Raw genomic sequence first — 23401 nt, forward strand, 5'->3', positions numbered from 1 at the left:
TCAGAACGTGGTTAGAAGAAAGGTGGACACACAAACACACACACACACACACACACACTGTTGTGGTGGCATGTTTTGGCACAAACATCACACATGGCAAACATTGCAATGGACTTGTTGGAAAAGTGCAATGTCATTTTTCTCACCATATTGGTTTGCTCACATCAGCTCTGTGCCTCTGCAACATTTCACAGCTCTTGTTTTTAAAGTTTACTTACTTCTTGAGCTTCATGTAGTTGTCGTTGACGACAGGTCTGCATTCAGCTCTGTGCACCACCGTTCCCTCCAGGCTGATTTCATCTACAACAAACAGCGTGACTCAGCTTACCCATCATGATTCACACCAACTCACACGAGTTATAGTCCACGTCTGTCATTATGACAAACATTTGCTTCTATTGTCACAAAGTACTTTTATGTTCCAGGACACTCTGGGGCAGGGCACCAAATTCTGAACCCCCGTACACAAGACTTTAAGGGCCCTGCATCCCACCCTAAAGCCAACGTCATAAAGCCTAAAGCCATACACACACTCTGCATTTTTACATGCTCTATTAAAAATTAAAAATGCCAATTATTGCATGGATTTGGTTTGTGTAAAATGTAAAAATCTTTATTAGGTTTTAGAATTTCTAGATAATCTAGAACAGGTGTGCTCATTACGTCGATCGCGAGTTACTGGTCGATCGTGGAGGGTGTGTCAGTCAATCGCCGGCCAGGCATTAAAAAAATAAACCTAAACATTTTTTCGTCACTTGATTGACATTCATGGCACCAGGGTCTTGTGAGATGACGCTGGCTGCAGCGAGACAATTAACAAAAAATGACCGACAGGAGGGCGAGAAACACTTCTTATTTCAACTCTGGCACCGTACCCGCTGTCAAAATTCTAAAGACCGAATACACAGTTCCTGTCTTCACAATAAAAGCCCTGCTTCATCTTGCCTGCGCTAACAAAATAAGAGTCTCAGAAAGCTAGCGTGTACAAACCAGCAAGCTGCGGAATCTGCCGCCAATGTATTTCTTGTAAAGTGTATGAAAAGGAGTATGGAAGCTGGACAAACAAGATGGCAAAAACCAACCACTTTCATGTGGTATTGGACAGAAAGGAGAACTTTTTTTCTCAGTTCGAAAATGTGGAGGTTATCATCACTACTGTCTGATTCCAATCAATGCAAGTCATCAGAATCAGGTAATACACCACCTTATATTCTTGTCTTCATGAAATAACCTATGTGTTAAACATGCTTGTATTATCATTAAACACCTTTAACTTGTTAACAAAAACCTCTCTTTCATAAACAAATAAATATAAATTACATATATGAATGTGGTCGATCCCTTTGACTTGGTCAATTGAGAAACAAGGACTACCAAAGTGGGGCCCGTGGGCCAAATTTGGCCCGTCATGTCATTTGGATTGGCCCGCCAAAGGGTGGTAACACATATTCATACTGACTTCTTTCATGATGCACAATTATTTAAGGCTTTTCAGCAGGACAACACTGTAAAAAGCCAGTAGATTTTACTGTAAAAAAACCTGGCAGCTCAGTTGCCCTAAATATACCATAAATGGTACCATTTTTCCATTCACAGTAATGTACTGTAAAAACAGGGCACGTGGATTTTACGGTAAAAAAGTAGCAGCTCAGTCAAAAAGAACAGTGGTACTGTTTTTCAATATACAGTAATGCACTTTAAAAAATGGCCATAGTTTTTACAGTCCAAAAACTATGTCACCAGAATTTAACATAAATCCATATTGGTACAGTTTTTCAATTTACAGTAATTTGGTATAAAAAACAACTTGAATCTACGGTAAAGTCCTAGCGACTGAGCTGCCAGTTCTGTTTTTTTTACCGTTTACTCGTTACGTTTGAATTTGAGACCCCTGCTCTCTGGTCAAGTTGTGACTCTTTGACGCTCTATGGAGAAGGGATAATCTTGGTCGCCATGCTTCGCCCACGTCCGATAATTAATACCTAAACGCTTCGAAATTTAGATTCCTCCATATGTCTAATCTGTCTGGGTAAAATTTGAAAGCAATCGGAGGAAATATCTAGAAGGAACTGGTTACAGAACACCACCTGGAAATCTGCACAAAATCTGCAGAAAATAACCTTTTTGAATGTTTTGTGGTAAAAGATGCAGAGTTGTATGCTAACTAAATTAGGCACACAACTCTGACAATCTCTACTACCTTACAATTACTTATTGCCGATATACGGTTTTATATAAGGCAGTGGTTCTTAACCTTGTTGGAGGTACCGAACCCCACCAGTTTCATATGCGCATTCACCGAACCCTTCTTTAGTGAAAAAAAATATATATATATTTTTCAAATTCAAGACAAAGTTATGTTTTTTTACCGGTGCACAAAATGAACCGTGCATGAACATCACCTTGTTCAAAGAACAAAACCAACACGAACTGCATGAACTCAACAAATTACACACCTGCAAATCAGTGTGACTTCTGCTGTTGCCGTATCCATAATACGCCGATAGGGAGAAGTTTTTATTTGCACGATGAGTCAGTCGGGTGTGTCTCGACCTCCGCGGTGGAGGGTCCGCCGAACCCCGGAGGCCGACTTACCGAACCCCTAGGATTCGATCGAACCCAGGTTAAGAACCACTGATATAAGGTTATATATCACTCAGGTGTTGCATGGTAAAAATCGCTGTTTGGCCCGCGGACCATTGGTACATTTTTACTCTGGCCCTTGGAGGCAAAACATTTAGGAACCCTTAATCTTGATAAACCCCTTAAAGTCAACACAGTCTGTCAATTGGACAGAATATGAACTAGAGAAATATTTTCCACCGTTAAGCAGAACAGAACACTTTAGGTATGTCCTTCATTCGGCAAGGTTGCCAACTCAACCAGTTCTTTGCACTTCGGCACTTGGCACTCCAACAGCACTGAGAGCAGACTCAGCCAAACTACCTCTAGGTAATGTTGCAATTTTCCATGCCCCCCCCCAAAAAATTGACTCAAAAAACACTCCAAGTTTAGTAAGGCTCTATCTTTTCCTAAAATGTGCTAGCTTGATGCTAATATAAATAGGCTTTGCTATTGACATGCTGCTAATGCAAATGCGAGATTTTATGCGGCTACAAACTACAACTAAGATGCACATTACAAGCAATCAGCTGATCCGTAATAAGTACAATACTTACACTATCAACAGTTTTTAGGGCGCAACAAAAACCCACCATAAACTATACATATACAACTGCATTTACAACTTCGTGTCATACCTGCAAATGATACTTAGAAATGTGATACTAAAACAAGATATAACAACCGGACAGCAGTTGTAATGACATCATTTTTAAATGTTGCAATCAAAAAATTATTTTATCAGTAGTATTTATTTATTATTATTTTAACAATTCATATTCATTAACACACAAATGTACCAATTTTTGGTACTGTTTAGAACCAGTATCGATACTGGGTACCGAGAATCGGTATCGTGAAGGGTACCCATCCCTAAGTGTGACCAACTTCGGGATTTGTCGCTATGTTTGGCAAATATTGGGACCTAACTACCGGACCATAAGCCGCAACTTTTTTTTCCCTCCACGTTGAACCCTGCGCTTTATAAATTGCTGCGGCTCGTGGTTTTTTACGGGTTCACAACCTTCAAATGTCGCCAATAAATTTAGCCGTGACGCATCAGACCAATGAAACGTATTCACATTTGATCAAACGCACTTACACAGTCTTTCAGTCAACCATTCAGCGTATTATGCACTTAGCCTCATCAAGACAACGACATGCACACAACGCAGCCACAAAGCCAAAGGACTTCAAGGACTTTCTACTGTCCATTTTTCCATATGTTAGAATATTGTTGCATATATACATTTAAATACACTCAATACAGGTTGAAACCCAAACTGTATTAAGGTGGCTACAGACTGTTTACGAGCATCATGACCTGTCAAGCTGAACTCCTAGCAAGGATTCTTCTTGTTGTGAAAACACCATAAAACTGTTCATGCTATTCCTTATCGCTGCACACGACTGTACTCTGTGTCTTGTAAACTCCAACCACATTTTGATATAATAATTACACATCCTACAGTTTTAACTAAATAAGGCAGGTACACAACTTCCTTTTATCAACCGATGGCTCTACCAAGACGCCTCCTGATGGCCTTGTTGTGCCAAGCCAACTGGACCAATATTCATTCACCCCCTCCTTTGGAAGACTCGCATGACCATGAATGTGTTTGTTTGGACCAGATGGAGTTTTTCTTTTCATGGACTATAAGAAGAACGAATAATTATGATCGAGCCTCATTTTCCTTCCGGCAGCAGCTAGCTGATTGTTGATTGAAACCAATGCTGTAATTTTCATCTGTGACCTGTGTTCAATAAATCTTGCTAAATTTTTAAGAAGGACCTGGGTTCTGACTGTTCAATCGAAGAACGCGTGTGGAGTCTAAAGACACTTTCTTTCCATAGTTAGCTTTGACGGCTAGTAACGTAGCAGGCCGATGTGTTACTACGCTAGAAAAAGAGTTCCTCAGTGTTCACTCTTACAATAACAATGTTGCTACAGTTTGGTTATTATACAGGTTACAGAACGTGTTGAGTTTTTGAATGCATGTTTAAAACCTCTTAAGGCCCAAGCTGTGTTTAAATGCTTTTTTTAAATTTCTCTTTGCTATTTGGGCTTATTGGACCCTAATTAGAATAAAAACTAAGAAGCATCTTTTGATATGATGTACCGTATTTTTCGGACTATAAGTCATACTTGCCAACCCTCCCGGATTTTCCGGGAAACTCCCGAAATTCAGCGCCTCTCCCGAAAACCTCCCGGGACAAATTTTCTCCCGAAAATCTCCCGAAATTCAGGCGGACTCAGGTCCATGAGGACCTGAGTCCGCTAACCTACAATATAAACAGTATACCTGCCCAATCACGTTATAACTGTAGAATGATCGAGGGTGAGTTCTTGGTTTCTTATGTGGGTTTATTGCTAGGCAGTTTCATTAACGTCCTCCCAGCGCGGCAACAACACACAACAACAGCAGTCACGTTTTTGTATACCGTAAAGCAGTTCGTCTGCCGTAAACAGCAATGTTGTGACACTCTTAAACAGGACAATACTGCCATCTAGTGCATTTGATGAAAGCACTTTTGTGCGTGCCACACATCAATGCATACAGAGAGGGTGTTCAGCATGGTTCGAAAAATAGTGACAGAGAATAGAACAAGGATGGACAATTCAACCCTTAACTCAACGATGAGTGTTATGTGTGTGTATATGTGTAAATAAATGAACACTGAAATTCAAGTATTTATTTTATATATATACGTATATATATATATATATACACATATATAGCTAGAATTCACTGAACGTCAAGTATTTCTTATATAAACATATATATATATATATATGTATATATATATATATATGAAATACTTGACTTGGTGAATTCTAGCTGTAAATATACTCCTCCCCTTTTAGCCACGCCCCCAACCACGCCCCCGTCCCACCCCGACCACGCCCACCCCGTCCCCCCACCTCCCGAAATCGGAGGTCTCAAGGTTGGCAAGTATGCTATAAGTCGCAGTTTTTTTCATAGTTTGGCCGGGCTCCAGTGCGACTTATGTTTTTTTCCTTCTTTATTATGCATTTTCGGCAGGTGCGACTTATACTCCGGTGCGACTTATACTCCGAACAATACGGTACTTAGTCCATAAGTAACAAACGTGTACTTCATGTTTAGTGACATGCTAATTCTTATTTTTACACTTTTTTTCCCCAAATTCCATTGTATGTTATACTCTTCTGACACCACCAGATGGCAGTACAGGTAAAAGCCAGTGTAACATGTAAAAAACGTCTCGTTCTCAGTGGCTAGCAACGCAGCTAATGGGAGCAATCAATGCTACCTCTAAATCACCTCTAAAGGCTTAGTGGCCACATGCGTGGACAGCACCTTTTCGTTCTTATTTCCAAAATTGTGTACACCACTGAATTGGGGTCTTATGGCCACTTATGTGGACACGTATACAGGTAAAAGCCAGTAAATTAGAATATTTTGAAAAACTTGATTTATTTCAGTAACTGCATTCAAAAGGTGTAACTTGTACATTATATTTATTCATTGCACACAGACTGATGCATTCAAATGTTTATTTCATTTAATTTTGATGATTTGAAGTGGCAACAAATGAAAATCCAAAATTCCGTGTGTCACAAAATTAGAATATTACTTAAGGCTAATACAAAAAAGGGATTTTTAGAAATGTTGGCCAACTGAAAAGTATGAAAATGAAGTGCTCTAAAACTTGCTGGTAGACGGCTGCGTTGACCCTGGATCTCAGGAAACAGAGTGGACCGACACCAGCAGATGACATGGCACCCCAAACCATCACCCAACCATGCAAATTTTGCATTTCCTTTGGAAATCGAGGTCCCAGAGTCTGGAGGAAGACAGGAGAGGCACAGGATCCACGTTGCCTGAAGTCTAGTGTAAAGTTTCCACCATCAGTGATGGTTTGGGGTGCCATGTCATCTGCTGGTGTCGGTCCACTCTGTTTCCTGAGATCCAGGGTCAACGCAGCCGTCTACTAGCAAGTTTTAGAGCACTTCATGCTTCCTGCTGCTGACCTGCTCTATGGAGATGGAGATTTCAAGTTCCAACAGGACTTGGCACCTGCACACAGCGCAAAATCTACCCGTGCCTGGTTTACGGACCATGGTATTTCTGTTCTAAATTGGCCCGCCAACTCCCCTGACCTTAGCCCCATAGAAAATCTGTGGGGTATTGTGAAAAGGAAGATGCAGAATGCCAGACCCAAAAACGCAGAAGAGTTGAAGGCCACTATCAGAGCAACCTGGGCTCTCATAACACCTGAGCAGTGCCAGAAACTCATAGACTTCATGCCACGCCGCATTAACGCAGTAATTGAGGCAAAAGGAGCTCCAACCAAGTATTGAGTATTGTACATGCTCATATTTTTCATTTTCATACTTTTCAGTTGGCCAACATTTCTAAAAATCCCTTTTTTGTATTAGCCTTAAGTAATATTCTAATTTTGTGACACACGGAATTTTGGATTTTCATTTGTTGCCACTTCAAATCATCAAAATTAAATGAAATAAACATTTGAATGCATCAGTCTGTGTGCAATGAATAAATATAATGTACAAGTTACACCTTTTGAATGCAGTTACTGAAATAAATCAAGTTTTTCAAAATATTCTAATTTACTGGCTTTTACCTGTATACGTGTCCACATAAGTGGCCATAAGACCCCAATTCAGTGGTGTACACAATTTTGGAAATAAGAGCAAAAAGGTGCTGTCCACGCATGTGGCCACTAAGCCTTTAGAGGTGATTTAGAGGTAGAATTGATTGCTCCCATTAGCTGCGTCGCTAGCCACTGAGAACGAGACGTTTTTTACATGTTCGAAAGCGAAAAAAACTAAATCTTTTTTCTTTTATGGTCTCTCATAATGATTGTGAACGATAGGCAAAATTCCAAAACAAGTGCAGTTCCCCTTTAACACATAAAGCAAGGATGAAGATGCCGTTTCTCTCCACCATAGCCAAGGACCCTGAAAGTCCAGAGGCGACACGCCTCGAGACGAAAGAGAAAACATCGGCCAACTGTGTAATGTTTTCACAATTTTTTTGTCACGACACCAAATTCTGAGTACGGAGTTTGTGAGCGCTGCTGTAATGTCAACTGTCGTGTGATGTGTGTGTTAGTCATTGTTTGTATGCGGACATGCTGCTACATTTTACACTCAGTTGATTAGGCTGCTCAGAAGGGCCAGATGACCCGCGGAGGAGACGGAATCCTCCAATGTGTCAACGTGTTGTTGATTCTGTGAGGTTACATGCCAGCGTCACCTTGTCTCCCCATTTCAAATGAGTGGGTGGGCAAGCCGGACAAAGAAAAGAAGAGGTGTGAAACATGACGCATCAGCGAGGAGTGACGACAGTCGGTGACGATGGCGGCACAGCGGGATTTCCCGGCGGAACATTTCAACTGTTATCGCTCTGTGATATTGCTCTTTTTGTGCGCTTAATGAATAATGTTCCATTTACAGATAATACAGCTTCTAATGAAGTATCTTTTACATCACATGCATAATTACTGACCGCTCCGAATAATTAGATCATCTCCATCTGTTGCTTTGAAGGTGTGGGCTGCGGGGGCTGGGGTATGCGTGTGTGTGAGACGTGTATTTTCCGGCGTGGCACGGTTGGGAGGGTGGCCGCGCCAGCAACCTGAGGATTCCTGGTTCAATCCCCAGCTTCGACCAACCTCGTCACATCAGTTGTGTCCTTGAGCAAGACACTTCACCCTTGCTCTTGATGGGTTGTGGTTAGGGCCTTGCATGGCAGGCATGTGAATGTGTGTGTGAATGGGTGAATGTGGAAATAGTGTCAAAGCGCTTTGAGTACCTTGGAGGTAGAAAAGTCGACACGATAGTCCAGGATAGGGATGTCCCGATCCAGGTTTTTGCACTTCCCATGCGATACCGATATTGTTTTTGCATTTCCGATCCGATACCGATACTGACTGATACCGATAGTGACCGATACTGGCCTATCGAGCATGTATTAAAGTTTAAAGTTATTTAGCCTACTTAGTTGTCAGAATCATGTTGAAAAGGGTTTTAGTACTCTTGATAACAACTAGCCAGCTGAATTAGGGGAGTTTGAATAATACACAATGGTTGGTAACAAGAAACTGACCTGTTTATTCAAGGATAAACACAAAATAGACAAAATTATACATGACAAACAGAAATGGCATCATTGAACTAGGGCTGGGCGATATGGCCTTTTTTAATATTGTGATATTTTAAGGCCATATTGCGATACACAATATATATCTCAATATTTTACCTTAGCCTTGAATGAACACTTGATGCATATAATCACAGCAGTATGATGATTCTATGTGTTTTGATTGAGACTTTTTTTAGTAGGTTGCACAGTGTAGTACATATTCCGTACAATTGACCACTAAATGGTAACACCCGAATAAGTTTTTCAACTTGTTTAAGACGGGGTCCACTTAAATTGATTCATGATACAGATATATACTATCATCATAATACAGTCATCACATAAGATAATCACATTGAATTATTTACATTATTTATAATCCAGGGTGTGGAGGGGGGCGCCTGATGTAAGTGTCAAAAAGACAGCCAAAAGAGTTTGATATGAGAATAAATCTAAAGTTAAAATATAGGGTAGAAATGCACCCATTTGCAGGAAATGTAGTCTTGATTTTCAAAATGTTATTTCAAGGCTTACATGTCTACATTAAAACATTCTTCTTCATACTGCATTAATATATGCTACTTTTAAACTTTCATGCAGAGAAGGAAATCACAACTAAAAAAATCACTAATTTTTTCATACGGTGTTGATGTGGACATTTTTGCCATTTTGATGGTGTGGAGTCTGGGCGTGTGGCACCGAATGGAGATAAGCGTCTCGACAGACGTCACAATATTTGAACAATGATGACGAAAACTGTTGTCTCTGTCGTGTCCGTGTGTCGAAAATTGTTATGCGCTTATTTTTTTATTTGATTTTGTGCGTGGCATAGATTTGCCGTGCGCAGAGGACGCTTGAGCAGGCGCGCACCTTGGCGGCTGCGCTAGCATCACAGCTAACGTTAGCCATGCCGCTACCTCGCTCTCTGCTGGGAGAGGACGTATACGTATGTGACGTATGACGTGACAGTATGTGACGTATGACGTGACAGTATGTGACGTATGACGTGACAGTATGTGACGTGTGTAAGAAGGTGCGCTCGCTGTCTGTGAGAGGGAGACACAGGAAAGAGTGAGAAGAGCCTGTCGTGTAATGCCAGCAGCTAAAAGCAACTGCGTGAGAATTGTGGATGTGTTGAAGGTGTGCTTGAAAATGCGGAACGGAAATTACGGAGCAGCAGAAAAGTGGAATGTATTATTTAAATAGGTGCGTTGGAAAACACGGACCGGAGTTTTTTTTTAAACTGGATCTGGATCGGCATTTTCCCATGCCTTGCCGGTACGCAAGTTTTGGCAAATATCGGATCGGGACATCCCTAGTCCAGGATATCACTCACCCACTACACCAATACATCATTCCACTACCATCGGGGCGCAGGTACAGAAGCATCAAATTCCGGAGGGCCCGCCTCAGGAAAAGCCTTATCCCTGCAGTTATAGCCGCCCTTAACAGCAGGCCCGGCCGACCTGTCTGACAAGCCTGTAAATGTTTGTTGGTCATGTATAATGTCTTTATTTTTGTTTCGTGATTTGTAATATCTATTGTTCAAGTGTACGGCAGTGAAAATGAATTTCCCCAACGGGGACCAATAAATCTAAATCTAAATCTAATCTAAAAAAAGCGCTATACAAGTATAACCTATTTACCATTTATGTAAGTTGGAAGAGTCGGTCCGCATGATCGATCCGTTGTGGTGAAGAAGGAGCTGAGCCGGAAGGCAAAGCTCTAGATTTACCGGTCGATCTACGTTCCCATCCTCACCTATGGTCATGAGCTTTGGGTCATGACCGAAAGGACAAGATCACGGGTACAAGCGGCCGAAATGAGTTTCCTCCGCCGAGTGGCGGGGCTCTCCCTTAGAGATAGGGTGAGAAGTTCTGTCATTCGGGGGGAGCTCAAAGTAAAGCCGCTGCTCCTCCACATCGAGAGGAGTCAGATGACGTGGTTCGGGCATCTGGTCAGGATGCCACCCGAACGCCTCCCTAGGAAGGTGTTTCGAGCACGTCCGACCGGTAGGAGGCCACGGGGAAGACCCAGGACACGCTGGGAAGACTATCTCTCCCGGCTGGCCTGGGAACGCCTCGGGATCCCCCGGGAGGAGCTGGACGAAGTGGCTGGGGAGAGGGAAGTCTGGGCTTCCCTGCTTAAGCTGCTGCCCCCGCGACCCGACCTCGGATAAGCGGAAGAAGATGGATGGATGGATGGAAGAGTCGGTCCAACAAAGGTCGACAAAAATGTGAATGAAAGACGGGGAAGGATTTTGGAATTTCTTCCACGTGTTGTCCTCTGGAGGAAGTTCGTAGTAACTGCCTTGCCATGCCGTTCCAGCGAGAAGACGGAATCGAGATTAAATTTGTTTGAGCGCACTCAAACATTTTAAACGTTTCTTGTCCTTAAATTGATCATAACTTCGCCTTGCAGACCAGACAGGTGTCAGGGACTGCTGTCGGTCTTGAACCGCAGGGAAAAAATGACTTTAATGTCAAAAAACAGGGAAAACAAGAACCAAGAAACAGCATAACAGGTTACAGGATACAATCAACAAGCCCCGACTGGAGGGCGAGGCAGGCATAAATAGTAGCCTGATTGGCAACGGCAACCAGGTGTGCCAGGCTGCCAATCGGGGACGGGTGAGGGAAACGAGCGCTCAGGAGACACGCAGGAAATGGAACCAAAAATAAGAGCGCTGACAGGAAATACACACAAACACATTGGAAAAGCCAAACTGTCAGTAACAAGCCTGACAACCAAGATGTTATCCAGTTTGTGATTTGGTTTAAAATCTCCAGTCTTAATATGAATATCGATAAATATCGACCTAATTACATTAATATCACATATACACTAATACCATACTAGTTATTGGTAGTATCGATATCTGGATAGATCACCCCTACTTTACATTTAAGCTTCAGCAGTTAGCTTCTCATCATCCTGCTCTGTGTGTAGCATGCTTAGCTGTTCCTTTTCCTCTAGTACTCCAGTGATAATGTTACGTGGAAATAATTGTATATATTCTGCCATGGTTGGTGAGGATACTATAGAAGCGGCTTCTAAACAACGTGCTTGTTACAGCTTGCTCTCAAATACGACAGCGTTTTGACAAGACACGAACGCACCCTCCTTGAATGCATGTGTGTAACAAGAAATAAGGAAATGTAATTGTGTCTCCCTGAGCGTGCATACATTTTAAAAAGGAGTCTTTCACGTGAGTGCAATCTTTAGCCATGTAAACACTGGCACACAGCTGTAGTAAAGATCAGCTGGGATCGCCGGCTCATCAGCCAAACGCCGATTAGTTAGAAAAGGCAAAGTTCACCAAAAGTGATACCTACTACTGACCCCGCCTACTAGGGTTGTACGGTACTAATGAATGAAAAAGGGTACTATACTCCCATTGAAATATGGCAGTACTTTATTTTTCAAGGACATAATGGCGCGCCGTGGTGACATTGCTGGTAATATGAGCCGAGGCCCATGTGAGTCAACACACAGACACAGAGCACTTACAAGCGAAAACAGTGTGGAGACCCAGAGGGAGAATGGACGCATTTTGGCTTAAAAACGAACGATACAGAGTCCTCACTAGCTACATAGCTAAAAACTAATGTCACACACCAGTGTTTTACCTACCTCTAAATCACTAATCCTCGCCTCCATGGCGATAAATAATCTACGTTTCTTACATGTATCATCCCTGCAGGACGACGAATAGTTAAACATGCTTCACTACACCAGTGTTTTTCAAACTTTTTTTGAGCCAAGACATTTTTTTCGTTGAAAAAATGCGGAGGCACACCACTAGCAGAAATCGTTAAAAACTAAACTCAGTTGACGGTAAAAAGTCGTTGTCGCAATTGTTGGATATGAATTCAAACCATAACCAAGCATGCATCACTATAGCTCTTGTCTCGAAGTAGGTGTACTGTCACCACCTGTCACATCACGCCCTGACTTATTTTGAGTTGTGTGGTGTTTTCCTGTGTGTAGTGCTTTAGTTCTTGTCTTGCGCTCCTATTTTGGTAGCTTTTTCTCTTTTTTTGGTATTTTCCTGTAGCATTTTTTTGTCTTTCTTTGAGCGATATTTCCCGCATCTACTTTGTTTTAGCAATCAAGAATATTTCAGTTGTTTTTATCCTTCATTGTGGGGAGGTCTTTGATTGTCATGTCATGTTCGTATGTACTTTGTGGACGCCGTCTTTGCTCCACAGTAAGTCTTTGCTGTCGTCCAGCATTCTGTTTTTGTTTACTTTGTAGCCAGTTCAGTTTTACTTTCGTTTTGCATAGCCTTCACTAAGCTTCAATGCCTTTTCTTAGCGGTACTCACCTTTTGTTTATTTTTGGTTTAAACATAAGACACCTTTTTACCTGCATTTACAAAGCAATTAGCTACCGGCTGCCACCTACTGATATGGAATGGATAGGTTTTTGTTTACTATGTCGCCAGTTCAGTTTTACTTTCGTTTTGCATAGCCTTCCCAAAGCTTCAATGCCTTTTCTTAGGGACACTTACCTTTTGTTTATTTTTGGTTTACGCATTAAAGATACCTTTTTACCTGCACGCTGCCTCCCGCTGTTTTCGACATCCAAAAAGCAATTAGCTACCGGCTGCCACCTACTGATATGGAAGAGTATTACATGGTTACTCAGCACAGACACTCAACAACACATAATTTGCAGACTATAATTACTGGTTTGCAAAAAATATTTTTAACCCAAATAGGTGAAATTAGATAATCTTCCACGGCACACCAGACTGTATCTCACGGCACACTAGTGTGCCGCAGCACAGTGGTTGAAAAACACTGCACTACACACTGTAGGAGGACACAATAGCTAACTGCTAACAACAATCTAGCGCTCCTGAATGTAAACAAATGGGTGGATCTATAAAAATATTAACTAACGATACCACGTGCAAGAGCCAAAATTTGTCGATACTACCATCGATTTTTTTTTTTTATTATCACCAAATCTTTTGTCATTTTTGTTTATAAACTCAGGAGAAATTTAATGATTACCAATGAATGATTCTGTAACTACTTGGTATTGGATCCACACCCAAATTTGTAGTATTAGCAAAAACTTAAGTATTCAAACCACAGAATAATAAGTAATTTAGACAGAAGTGTAAATAGAACACGTTAAAACAAAAAGTAAACATATTAATGGTAAATGAACAAGTAAATTAATAATCCCTTTGACAAATTTGACAAAAATATAGTAAGAGAAATGACAATATGTTACTGCATACATCAGCAGACCAATTAGGAGCCTTTGTTTGCTTACCTAAGTACTAATAGACTACTTGTCTAGTATGTTGACTCTTATTTAATATCAAAATTGCATAAGAAACATGTTTATTGTATCATAAGATTCTCTGTTTAAAATAAAGCCAATAATGACATTTTTTGTAGTCCCTTCTGAATCAAAATACATTTTGGTACCGGTATCAATACAGAACTGTTGGTATCGGGACAACACTACCACCTACAGTATACAGTATGAAATAGAAGCATCTGAGTGTTGATGCAAATTCAATTATAAACAAACGAGTGAATGTCTTCGAATATATTCTAAATTCTGACTGGTTTTAGTCTCGTTGAGACTACTGACAGATTTTTGTAGCTTGCCAGCCATGCTGTTTGATTTATAAAGGCCTTGAATCATTTAGTGCATGTGAAACAGCTATGGTCACCGTAGCAACCGCCACATGCTGTCCGACATCACGTGTCACTTAAAGTTCAATCGAATTACAGCCAGTGTTTTGAATCTTGATGCAATCGACATTTGGATCGCAGCGAAAGTGTTCATCCAATTTGTTTCCACAAATGATGGCAATCATGGGAAATGATGAGCTATGCCAGAACACGTCTAAAACTGGACTGACATTCATCGAATATACGCCGATGATCTTTTGAGATACGTGGCATGCAAAGCTGCAATGAAAACCATACAGAAATGAGGATATGATGTCTGAATGTGTGAAACAAACGCCTCCCCAGCCTGGACAGTGAGCATGTAAGAAGAAGACGGGCCACAGAGTGAGGCTCTCAGGGCTTCTTTCTGTGTGGGAGAGGAACTCTTGAGATTTACACAATGTAGGCTTCACTGTACGCATCTTCAGTGATAAATCTATGCTTTGGTAAACACAATCAGCCCACACTCAACACAGCGGAATCTCCAATACACAATATGTTCGCTGGTCAATCTCGACAATTGTATCACTATTTTACCAGTCATACAATAAAAACTGAAAAAAATCCTTATGGGAGTAAAATTGTACAGAACATTTCAATTATTAATGACCATAGAAGTGTAAAAGAAGTTAGCCATTGTTGTAAAACTAACCAATAGTAAAACTTAAAAGTAATACGACACTCAGTCTTCCTTAATTTCCCTGAGGGCACACATCCGAACAATCAATAAAATTCTATTTAATCTAATCTGAGCCCTACACAAAGCGCGTGGACTAATGGAGGACGAGAACTACTTCCAAATCTTGCAAATCTACTTCTAATCAAAAGCTAATTAGCGGATATTTGGACACGATTGGCTGTTTCAATGAGACACAAACACAATCAGGCTAACATTAGGCTCCTGGAATTGTATTTGCAAAGCCTCAACTAGTGATGTGCGATATCACTCATTTTGTTTCCAATCCGATAGAGTAAAATTCAGGCTGGTAACGGCTATACCAATCTGATACTTTGTGCAAATATACGTAAAACGTTTTTTTGTGTGCAAATAATTAAGTGAAATGTAATTAAAAAAATATTTAGTCACTTACAACAAAGTTTTGTTTTTAAATACATTGTATTGTTCCCATTGGGTTGAGTTTTTTTCTCGCCCTGATGTGGGATCTGAGCCAAGGATGTCGTTGTGGCTTGTTCAGCCCTTTGAGACACTAGGGGACGGCATGGCGAAGTTGGTAGAGTGGCCGTGCCAGCAATCGGAGGGTTGCTGGTTACTGGGGTTCAATCCCCACCTCCTACCATCCTAGTCACGTCCGTTGTGTCATTGGGCAAGACACTTCACCCTTGCTCCTGATGGCTGCTGGTTAGCGCCTTGCATGGCAGCTCCCGCCATCAGTGTGTGAATGTGTGTGTATGGGTGAATGTGGAAATACTGTCAAAGCGCTTTGAGTACCTTGAAGGTAGAAAAGCGCTATGCAAGTATAACCCATTTATCATTTATCATTTAGTGATTAGGGCTATATAAATAAACTTTGATTGATTGATTGATTATGAGACATTTTTCATTTAAATAGGAATATATGAGCATCCAAGCAGTCAGCATCCTAATAACAGCAGACCTTGTACAGTAAGTGATGTTTTATTATGTTTGTTGGCTCTCATGAAGCCTGCAGTGAGTAATAATCAGTAATGAAGAAAAAAGAAAACGTAATGCGTTTTTTAAATTAATGCACCGCACATGCTTAAAATGATCAAAATATGTAAATATTAAATATTATAAATGTGCCCGTTACTACATGACCTATGTACTTACATCATGTATATAAAACCTCAATGGAGGTGTTTAGATGTTTTTTTAGGGGCTCTATAGGCTCCATTGTAAGCAGACTTCTGATCACATTTAATATTTAGAATGCATTAAAAAAAAAATTCACCCGTCATGTCTTTCATGATGATTGTCAACGATAGGCATAATTTAAAAAAAAAAGTGCATTTCCCCTTTAAGTATCAAAAGTATCAATATTTTGATTTGAGAATCAATATTAGAGCATAGAGATCTGGTATCGGCGGTATCGATATTTCAGAATCAGTCAGCACATGACTAGCCACAAGTTAACCTCAACCATATTATTCTATTATGGATTATGCTTAAAAGCTGGGTCCTTAATAAACTACAGATTGTGGTAAAACAAGAGTTGTGTGAAGTTGTCCTCCATAATATTGAACATATCAAAATAACACTACCATTTGTTGAATATGTCAAATTTTCGTTTGTGCCGTTACAGTTGAAGTTTTTCTCAAATACATTTTCTGACTAGTGAAGTCAACAACCCCCCCACCCCCGGTCAAAACGCCCCCAAACTTGTCCCATTTGCTTGTGCAGTAGTTTTTAAGTTCTTTTGCTAATGTGTCCTATTCATAATCAGCTCCCCAACTATGCCAAAATCTCACCATAGTTGTCCCATTCATTGGTGCTACAAAATGTCTATAATATTTTTATGTTATTAATGTTGTATTATTCATAACCAGCCCCACTACAAAAATAACTATATTACATACTTGCCAACTCTCCCGGATTTTCCGGGAGACTCCCGAAATTCAGCGCCTCTCCCGAAAACCTCCCGGGACAAATTTTCTCCCGAAATTCAGGCGGAGCTGGAGGCCACGCCCCCTCCAGCTCCATGCGGACCTGAGTGACGTGTTGACAGCCTGTTCACACGTCCGCTTTCCCACAATTTAAACAGCTAATGATCGAGGGCGAGTTCTTGGTTTCTTATGTGGGTTTATTGTACGGCAGTTTCATTAACGTCCTCCCAGCGCGGTAACAACACACAACAACAGCATTTCGTCTACGTAATGCAGTTCGTCTGCCGTAAACAGCAATGTTGTGACACTTTTAAACAGGACAATACTGCCATCTACTGTACATGCATATGTGACCCACCCATAATGTGTCACATTTTTGTGTTGATTTATTTATTTTATTTTGTGGTTTGAATTCGTTTTTGGAGCTGTCATTCCACATTTATCAGTATTCACATTGGTCAGTAGGGGGCAGTATAGCGTTTCTTCCCAATTGAATGCTATCACCTGCAGACCGGAAGTGTCTTGTCATTCTGATGAGAGCGACCAGTCTGTGAACAAATGAAACGTCCTGTGTGCTTTTTCCTCCTGTATAACAGGTTAGTTTTGGTGAATCAACTCACTGAATAATATCCATGTGATCTTTATAAGTTTAAGTACACATTCTGATGGTGGAGCCTAACTCTAAAGTGTTTGTGAGTTGTAGTTTGTATTTGTGAATGAATCCAGTGCACAGCTGCAGTAATCAATACAAAATGGCGACTTGAGTACGCAATGTTTATATAGGAATTTCTGATCCTAATTCAGACTCCCAAATTAGAGCTCCCGTTTTCTTATTGATTTTATAATGTATAATTGTATAATGTGTGTGTTCTGAAATAGTGACAGAGAATAGAACAAGGATGGACAATTCAACCCTTAACTCAACAATTAGTAGATGAGTGTTATGTGTGTGTATATGTGTAAATAAATGAACACTGAAATTCAAGTATTTCTTTTATTTATATATATATATATATATATAAATAAATAATAATTTATTATATATATATATATATATATATATATATATATATATATATATATATATGTAATAAAATATATATATATATATATATAGCTAGAATTCACTGAAAGTCAAGTATTTGTTATATATATATCTTAACCACGCCCCCAACCACGCCCCCCACCCCACCCCCGACCACGCCCCCCACCCCCACCTTCCGAAATCGGAGGTCTCAAGGTTGGCAAATATGATATTAGTCATGCCTAAACAAAATTTGCAGCACAAACGTTTGGGGAGATTTTGACATGGTTCAGGGGCTGGTTATGAAAAATCAAATGGTAACATAAAAACTATAATAGAAAAAAAAAAATGGCGGCACAAACAAATGGGGACAAGTTTGGGAAGATTTTAGAAAAACCTTTAAAACCGTAACTGCAAAAACGAAAATGTTTACTAGCACAAAACGAATGTCAGTATTATTTCACTATTTGCAATGAAAAGGGGGGTAAACTTCACACGGGGTGAAAAGATTGATGCCAGTGTTGATAGCTCTGAAAATAATTTTAGGACTTAATAGGACTAGTCTTCTGTAAAGTTTTGGACAAATTCCAAACGGCATTTAATTTTAGAAGTTCCAATGCATTTAAATGATTCTTACACACAAGTAGTTTTTGAAACGTACTACTTTTACTGGCCTTGACAGCAGCGCATACTATACTGAAGGAGTAACAATCAGCTGAGTAAGAAATGAGAGCATTTAAAACATTCTCCAAGAGAAGCGATAGAATATGATAGGAGTCAAGGCAATAGCAGAAGAAAGACAGGTGCGGGGGTGAGAAGGTTGCCCATCCACCCCCTCACACTCAACGCACAACTCCATCTGTTTCAGGGCCCTCTGCTTGCAGCTCTGACCTTCCTAATGTTTCACACAACAAACAGCAGGCCGCCCACCACCAGTCCCAAATCTTTTTTCATCCATTGTATACAAGCTAATCAAATAAACACACAGGAAAGATCTTGCCTGACATTCTACATGGATGCATGGCACAATTATGTAAAAGCCCTGCTACTTTGTTTATCCACTCATTCATTCCTAGCTCCATTTCAGGTAAAAATCTAGTTAGCTTTAAGACAGGGGTTCTTAAACTTTTCCACTACAGAGGGGCCCGGGACCCACTCGAATATTTACACTAAATTAGGAACATTACTCTTGATTTTATTTATATTCAATAATTCTATCTTACATACTTAGTTAAAAACAAATGATATGAAACTGGCTGATTACAAATATATATATATATATATATATACATACATATATATATATATATATATATATATATATACATACACACACACACACACACTGCAAAAGAAAAGACTCATCAAAAAAGAAAAAAATTAATGAATAAAAAAGATAAATATACAGTACAGGTCAAAAGTTTGGACACACCTCATTCAATGCGTTTTTTTAATTTTCCTGACTAATTTACATTGTAGATTGTCACATCAAAACTATGAATGAACACATGTGGAGTTATGTACTTAACCAAAAAGGTGAAATAACTGATGCTTCAAGCACACCTGTGAAGTGAGAACCATTTCAGGTGACTACCTCTTGAAGCTCACCGAGAGAATGCCAAGAGTGTGCAAAGCAGTAATCAGAGCAAAGTGTGGCTATTTTGAAGAAACTAGAATATAAAACTTGTTTTCAGTTATTTCACCTTTTTTGTTAAGTACATAACTCCACATGTGTTCATTCATAGTTTTTTAGTGTCCATTAAGCTGATCAACAATGTGCAATAGAATGTTAATACATAGGTTAGCACTTTTTTAGCACATATCACTTTAGCACATAGCACTTTAGAACTAAGCACTTTAGAACTAAGCCCTTTAGCACACAGCACTTTATCCATGAGCTCTAGTGCAATGCACACTGGCACTTTATCTTTATCTCCATACTGTACATTTTATGCCTACATCAAAGTGCCACCTTTGTCTATCAAGCTCCATGTTCTGATGTTTAAATGTTAGTTGTCTGGTTGTGTCTGTGCTTGTGTTTTTGTTCTGTTGTTTTTGTGTATGTTAAGAAAGCAATGATGCACTGTGCCCAAGACAAATTTCCCCGCGGGGACAATAAAGTTGAACCTTGAACCTTGATGCCTTCAGTGACAATCTACAATGTAAATAATAGGGCTGTGAATCTTTGGGTGTCCCACGATTCGATTCAATATTGATTCTTGGGGTCACGATTCGATTCAAAATCGATTTTTTTCGATTCAACGCGACTCTCGATTCAAAAACGATATTTTCCCGATTCAAAATGATTCTCTATTCATTCAATACATAGGATTTCAGCAGGATCTACCCCAGTCTGCTGACATGCAAGCAGAGTAGTAGATTTTTGTAAAACACTTTTATAATTGTAAAGGACAATGTTTTATCAACTGATTGCAATAATGTAAATTTGTTTTAACTATTAAATGAACCAAAAATATGACTTATTTTATCTTTGTGAAAATATTGGACACAGTGTGTTGTCAAGCTTATGAGATGCCACTGTGACACTATTGTTCTTTTATTTATTTTTTTATAAATGTCTAATGATAATGTCAATGAGGGATTTTTAATCACTACTATGCTGAAATTGTAACTAATATTGATACTGTTGTTGATAATATTCATTTGTTTCACTACTTTTGGTTTGTTCTGTGTGGTGTTTGTCTCCTCTCAATTTGCTCTGTTTATTGCAGTTCTGAGTGTTGCTGGGTTGGGTTTGGTTTTGGAATTGGATTGCATTGTTATGGTATTGCTGTGTATTGTTTTGTTGGATTGATTAATTTAAAAAAAAAGAAAAAAAAAAAAGAATTTTTTTTAAATTTTATTTTATTTATTTTTTTTTTAATTGGATTTTTTTTTAAATGAGAATCGATTCTGAATCGCCCAACGTGAGAATCGCGATTCGAATTCGAATCTATTTTTTCCCACACTCCTAGTAAATAGTCATGAAAATAAAGAAAACGCATTGAATGAGAAGGTGTGTCCAAACCTTTGGCCTGTACTGTACATACAATTACGCAGTGCTAAAACAAGTATATTCTAAGTAAAAAATAGTCTGTCAAAAACATTTAAGTGCAAAATACAGCTTCACTATTTTAGTAAATTTTTGCGCATAAGAAACTTCTCTATGACTTTAACTCCAGTCTGCTTCTGTTTGTTTAACATTGTCATTACTGGCAAAACTGGTGGAAAAGTATGGCGTCACATTAGTGCCAAAAATCCGAGCGCATAAAAACTGTTACCGCGCGCTGATTCTCCACTTCGTGTGCGCGCGACGCCCTTTTGCGCGCGCGTGGTGCCTTTCTGTGCGCGCGCGACGCCTTTCTGCGCACTCTGTGTACTCCTGGCATCTCTCCTCGCGCTGTCATGTTTCTTTTTGGCACTTTGGGGGCGGGTATGCTTAGACGGCCCCTCCTTTCTGATTGGCTGTGAGCATTTTTCATATGACCAATCATTCTCCAGTGTAGCAACGTTGTAGCCATCTTACCTCGGACATCTAGCCTCAATCATTACATTGATGTCAATGGTACATGTACTAATTAAATTACCATAACTTGCTCGATTTTCGACCAATTTACAAACGGTTTGCCTTGTTACAAATCTTATTACATGTAGATATGACATAGGATGCTGTACCTGTTGAAATTACCTCTTTCGCTTTAAAAAAAAAAATGACTTAGTTGTGCAACATAGTTGTGTAGGGTCAGTGTTAGTCAGTTCTCTGATTATTTTAAACTGTTTCAGAATACATTATTAAAAGGCTATTTTTAACATTTTAAAAACAAAATTCAAAGATTATTTCATTAATTTTATGGCTGAATCAAAAGAAATTCCATAAATTAGAAAACAAATGTTCAAGAAGAAGTGAAAATATAAAATAATGTTATGGTTGGATGTTATTGCTGGTGGACCAGTTCTGGCTGAAAGATGCGATTATGGTGTTTGTTGTCTTATTTATTTGGGTCACATTTTGTATTACCCTGTATTGTGTTTATGTGGTATGAAATAACCTTCATCAGCGCGCGACATTTTTTTATCCACTTCTTCCTCCGTAAATCTTGATACATATTGACGATGACCCGCCCTGCTATACTTCTGATTGGCTCTGAGCATTTATCAGCTTTTTTCGCCTGACCAATCAGAAAGAAGGGGCCGTCCGTCTAAGCATACCCGCCCCCAAAGTGCCAAAAAGAAACATGACAGCGCGAGAAGAGATGCCAGGAGTACACAGAGAGCGCGCAGAAAGGCGTCGTGCGCGCGCAGAAAGGCACCGCGCGCGCGTAAAAAGGCACCACGCACGCGCAAAAGGGTGTCGCGCGCGCGCAAAAGGGTGTCGCGCGCGCACGAAGTGGAGAATCAGCGCGCGATAACAGTTTTTATGCGCTCGGATTTTTGGCACTAATGTGACGCCATAGAAAAGTGTGTTACAACAGAGTACCGCTGGGGCCTTTCTCGACCGAAGTTGAGAAACAGATATTTTATGGCAGGTCCTCCAAGGCCCAACAATGGTTAAGAAAAGGCTGTACGGTTCAGAAACACTGCTTTAGGAGATGGGTTGTTAAAGCCAACAAGACTCACAAAAATACATTACTAACACATTATCTTTTGACTGAGAACCGCCAATTTGTCTTCTTTTCTACATGCATGTTAGGCTAAACATGATCTCTGTGATCTAGGAGTGCAGATGATTGTCGTCGAGCACACAAAAAGAGTTAATGATATAGTAGCTTTAAATAGCCACAGCCTTGTGTGATGGCCGCCGTTCGGGCACTGCTGTTGCAATGCAGATTGAAGAGGGCGTCATCTCTTTGCTGTTTTGGTCACTGACTGCTCTGGCGGAGCATACCAATTCGTACCGACAAGATAGCGTAATATTCAACAACAATTTGATATTATTGTTTTTGGCAGATTAATCTACTCAAGTTGATTTGCTGTGTTGCTAAATTACATTAAAAAACTGAAAAGTAAAATACAGTGGAACCTCGTCTGTGTAAAAACGCTTCATTCATTCATTTTATGTGCCGCTGGAAGCCTTGGGGCGCTGCTATTTTGATGACATCACGTAGCGCTGTCATTTTGAAGAGGCGGCATCCCCTACGTCATATCTTGAAATTACTTGGTGGCCACTTAGTGCTTCAGCGTGTTTCTTTTCTCGCCATTCATCAAGTTTTGTCTATTTAGGGCCCGCATGGCCCATTGCAATTATTCTTCTTTCTTTTTTCTTCCGCCGCCTCTTTGAGCACTAATTTGACCCACTTAACATGCTTCAAAACTCACCATAT

The 23401-nt window shown here is 40.0% G+C and overlaps 1 protein-coding gene across 1 annotated transcript in view; it reads right to left on the reverse strand.

Annotated features, from left to right (window-relative positions):
• LOC133574051 (general transcription factor IIF subunit 2-like) overlaps positions 1-23401 on the reverse strand; it is an 88050-nt gene that overhangs the window by 6404 nt on the left and 58245 nt on the right. The window contains exon 5 of the mRNA XM_061926075.2: positions 219-300. Within this exon, the coding sequence (XP_061782059.1) occupies positions 219-300 (82 nt within the window). The remainder of the gene's footprint in view (positions 1-218; positions 301-23401) is intronic.

The sequence above is a fragment of the Nerophis lumbriciformis genome, linkage group LG31, assembly GCF_033978685.3.
Source record: "Nerophis lumbriciformis linkage group LG31, RoL_Nlum_v2.1, whole genome shotgun sequence".
Lineage (NCBI taxonomy): Eukaryota > Metazoa > Chordata > Actinopteri > Syngnathiformes > Syngnathidae > Nerophis > Nerophis lumbriciformis.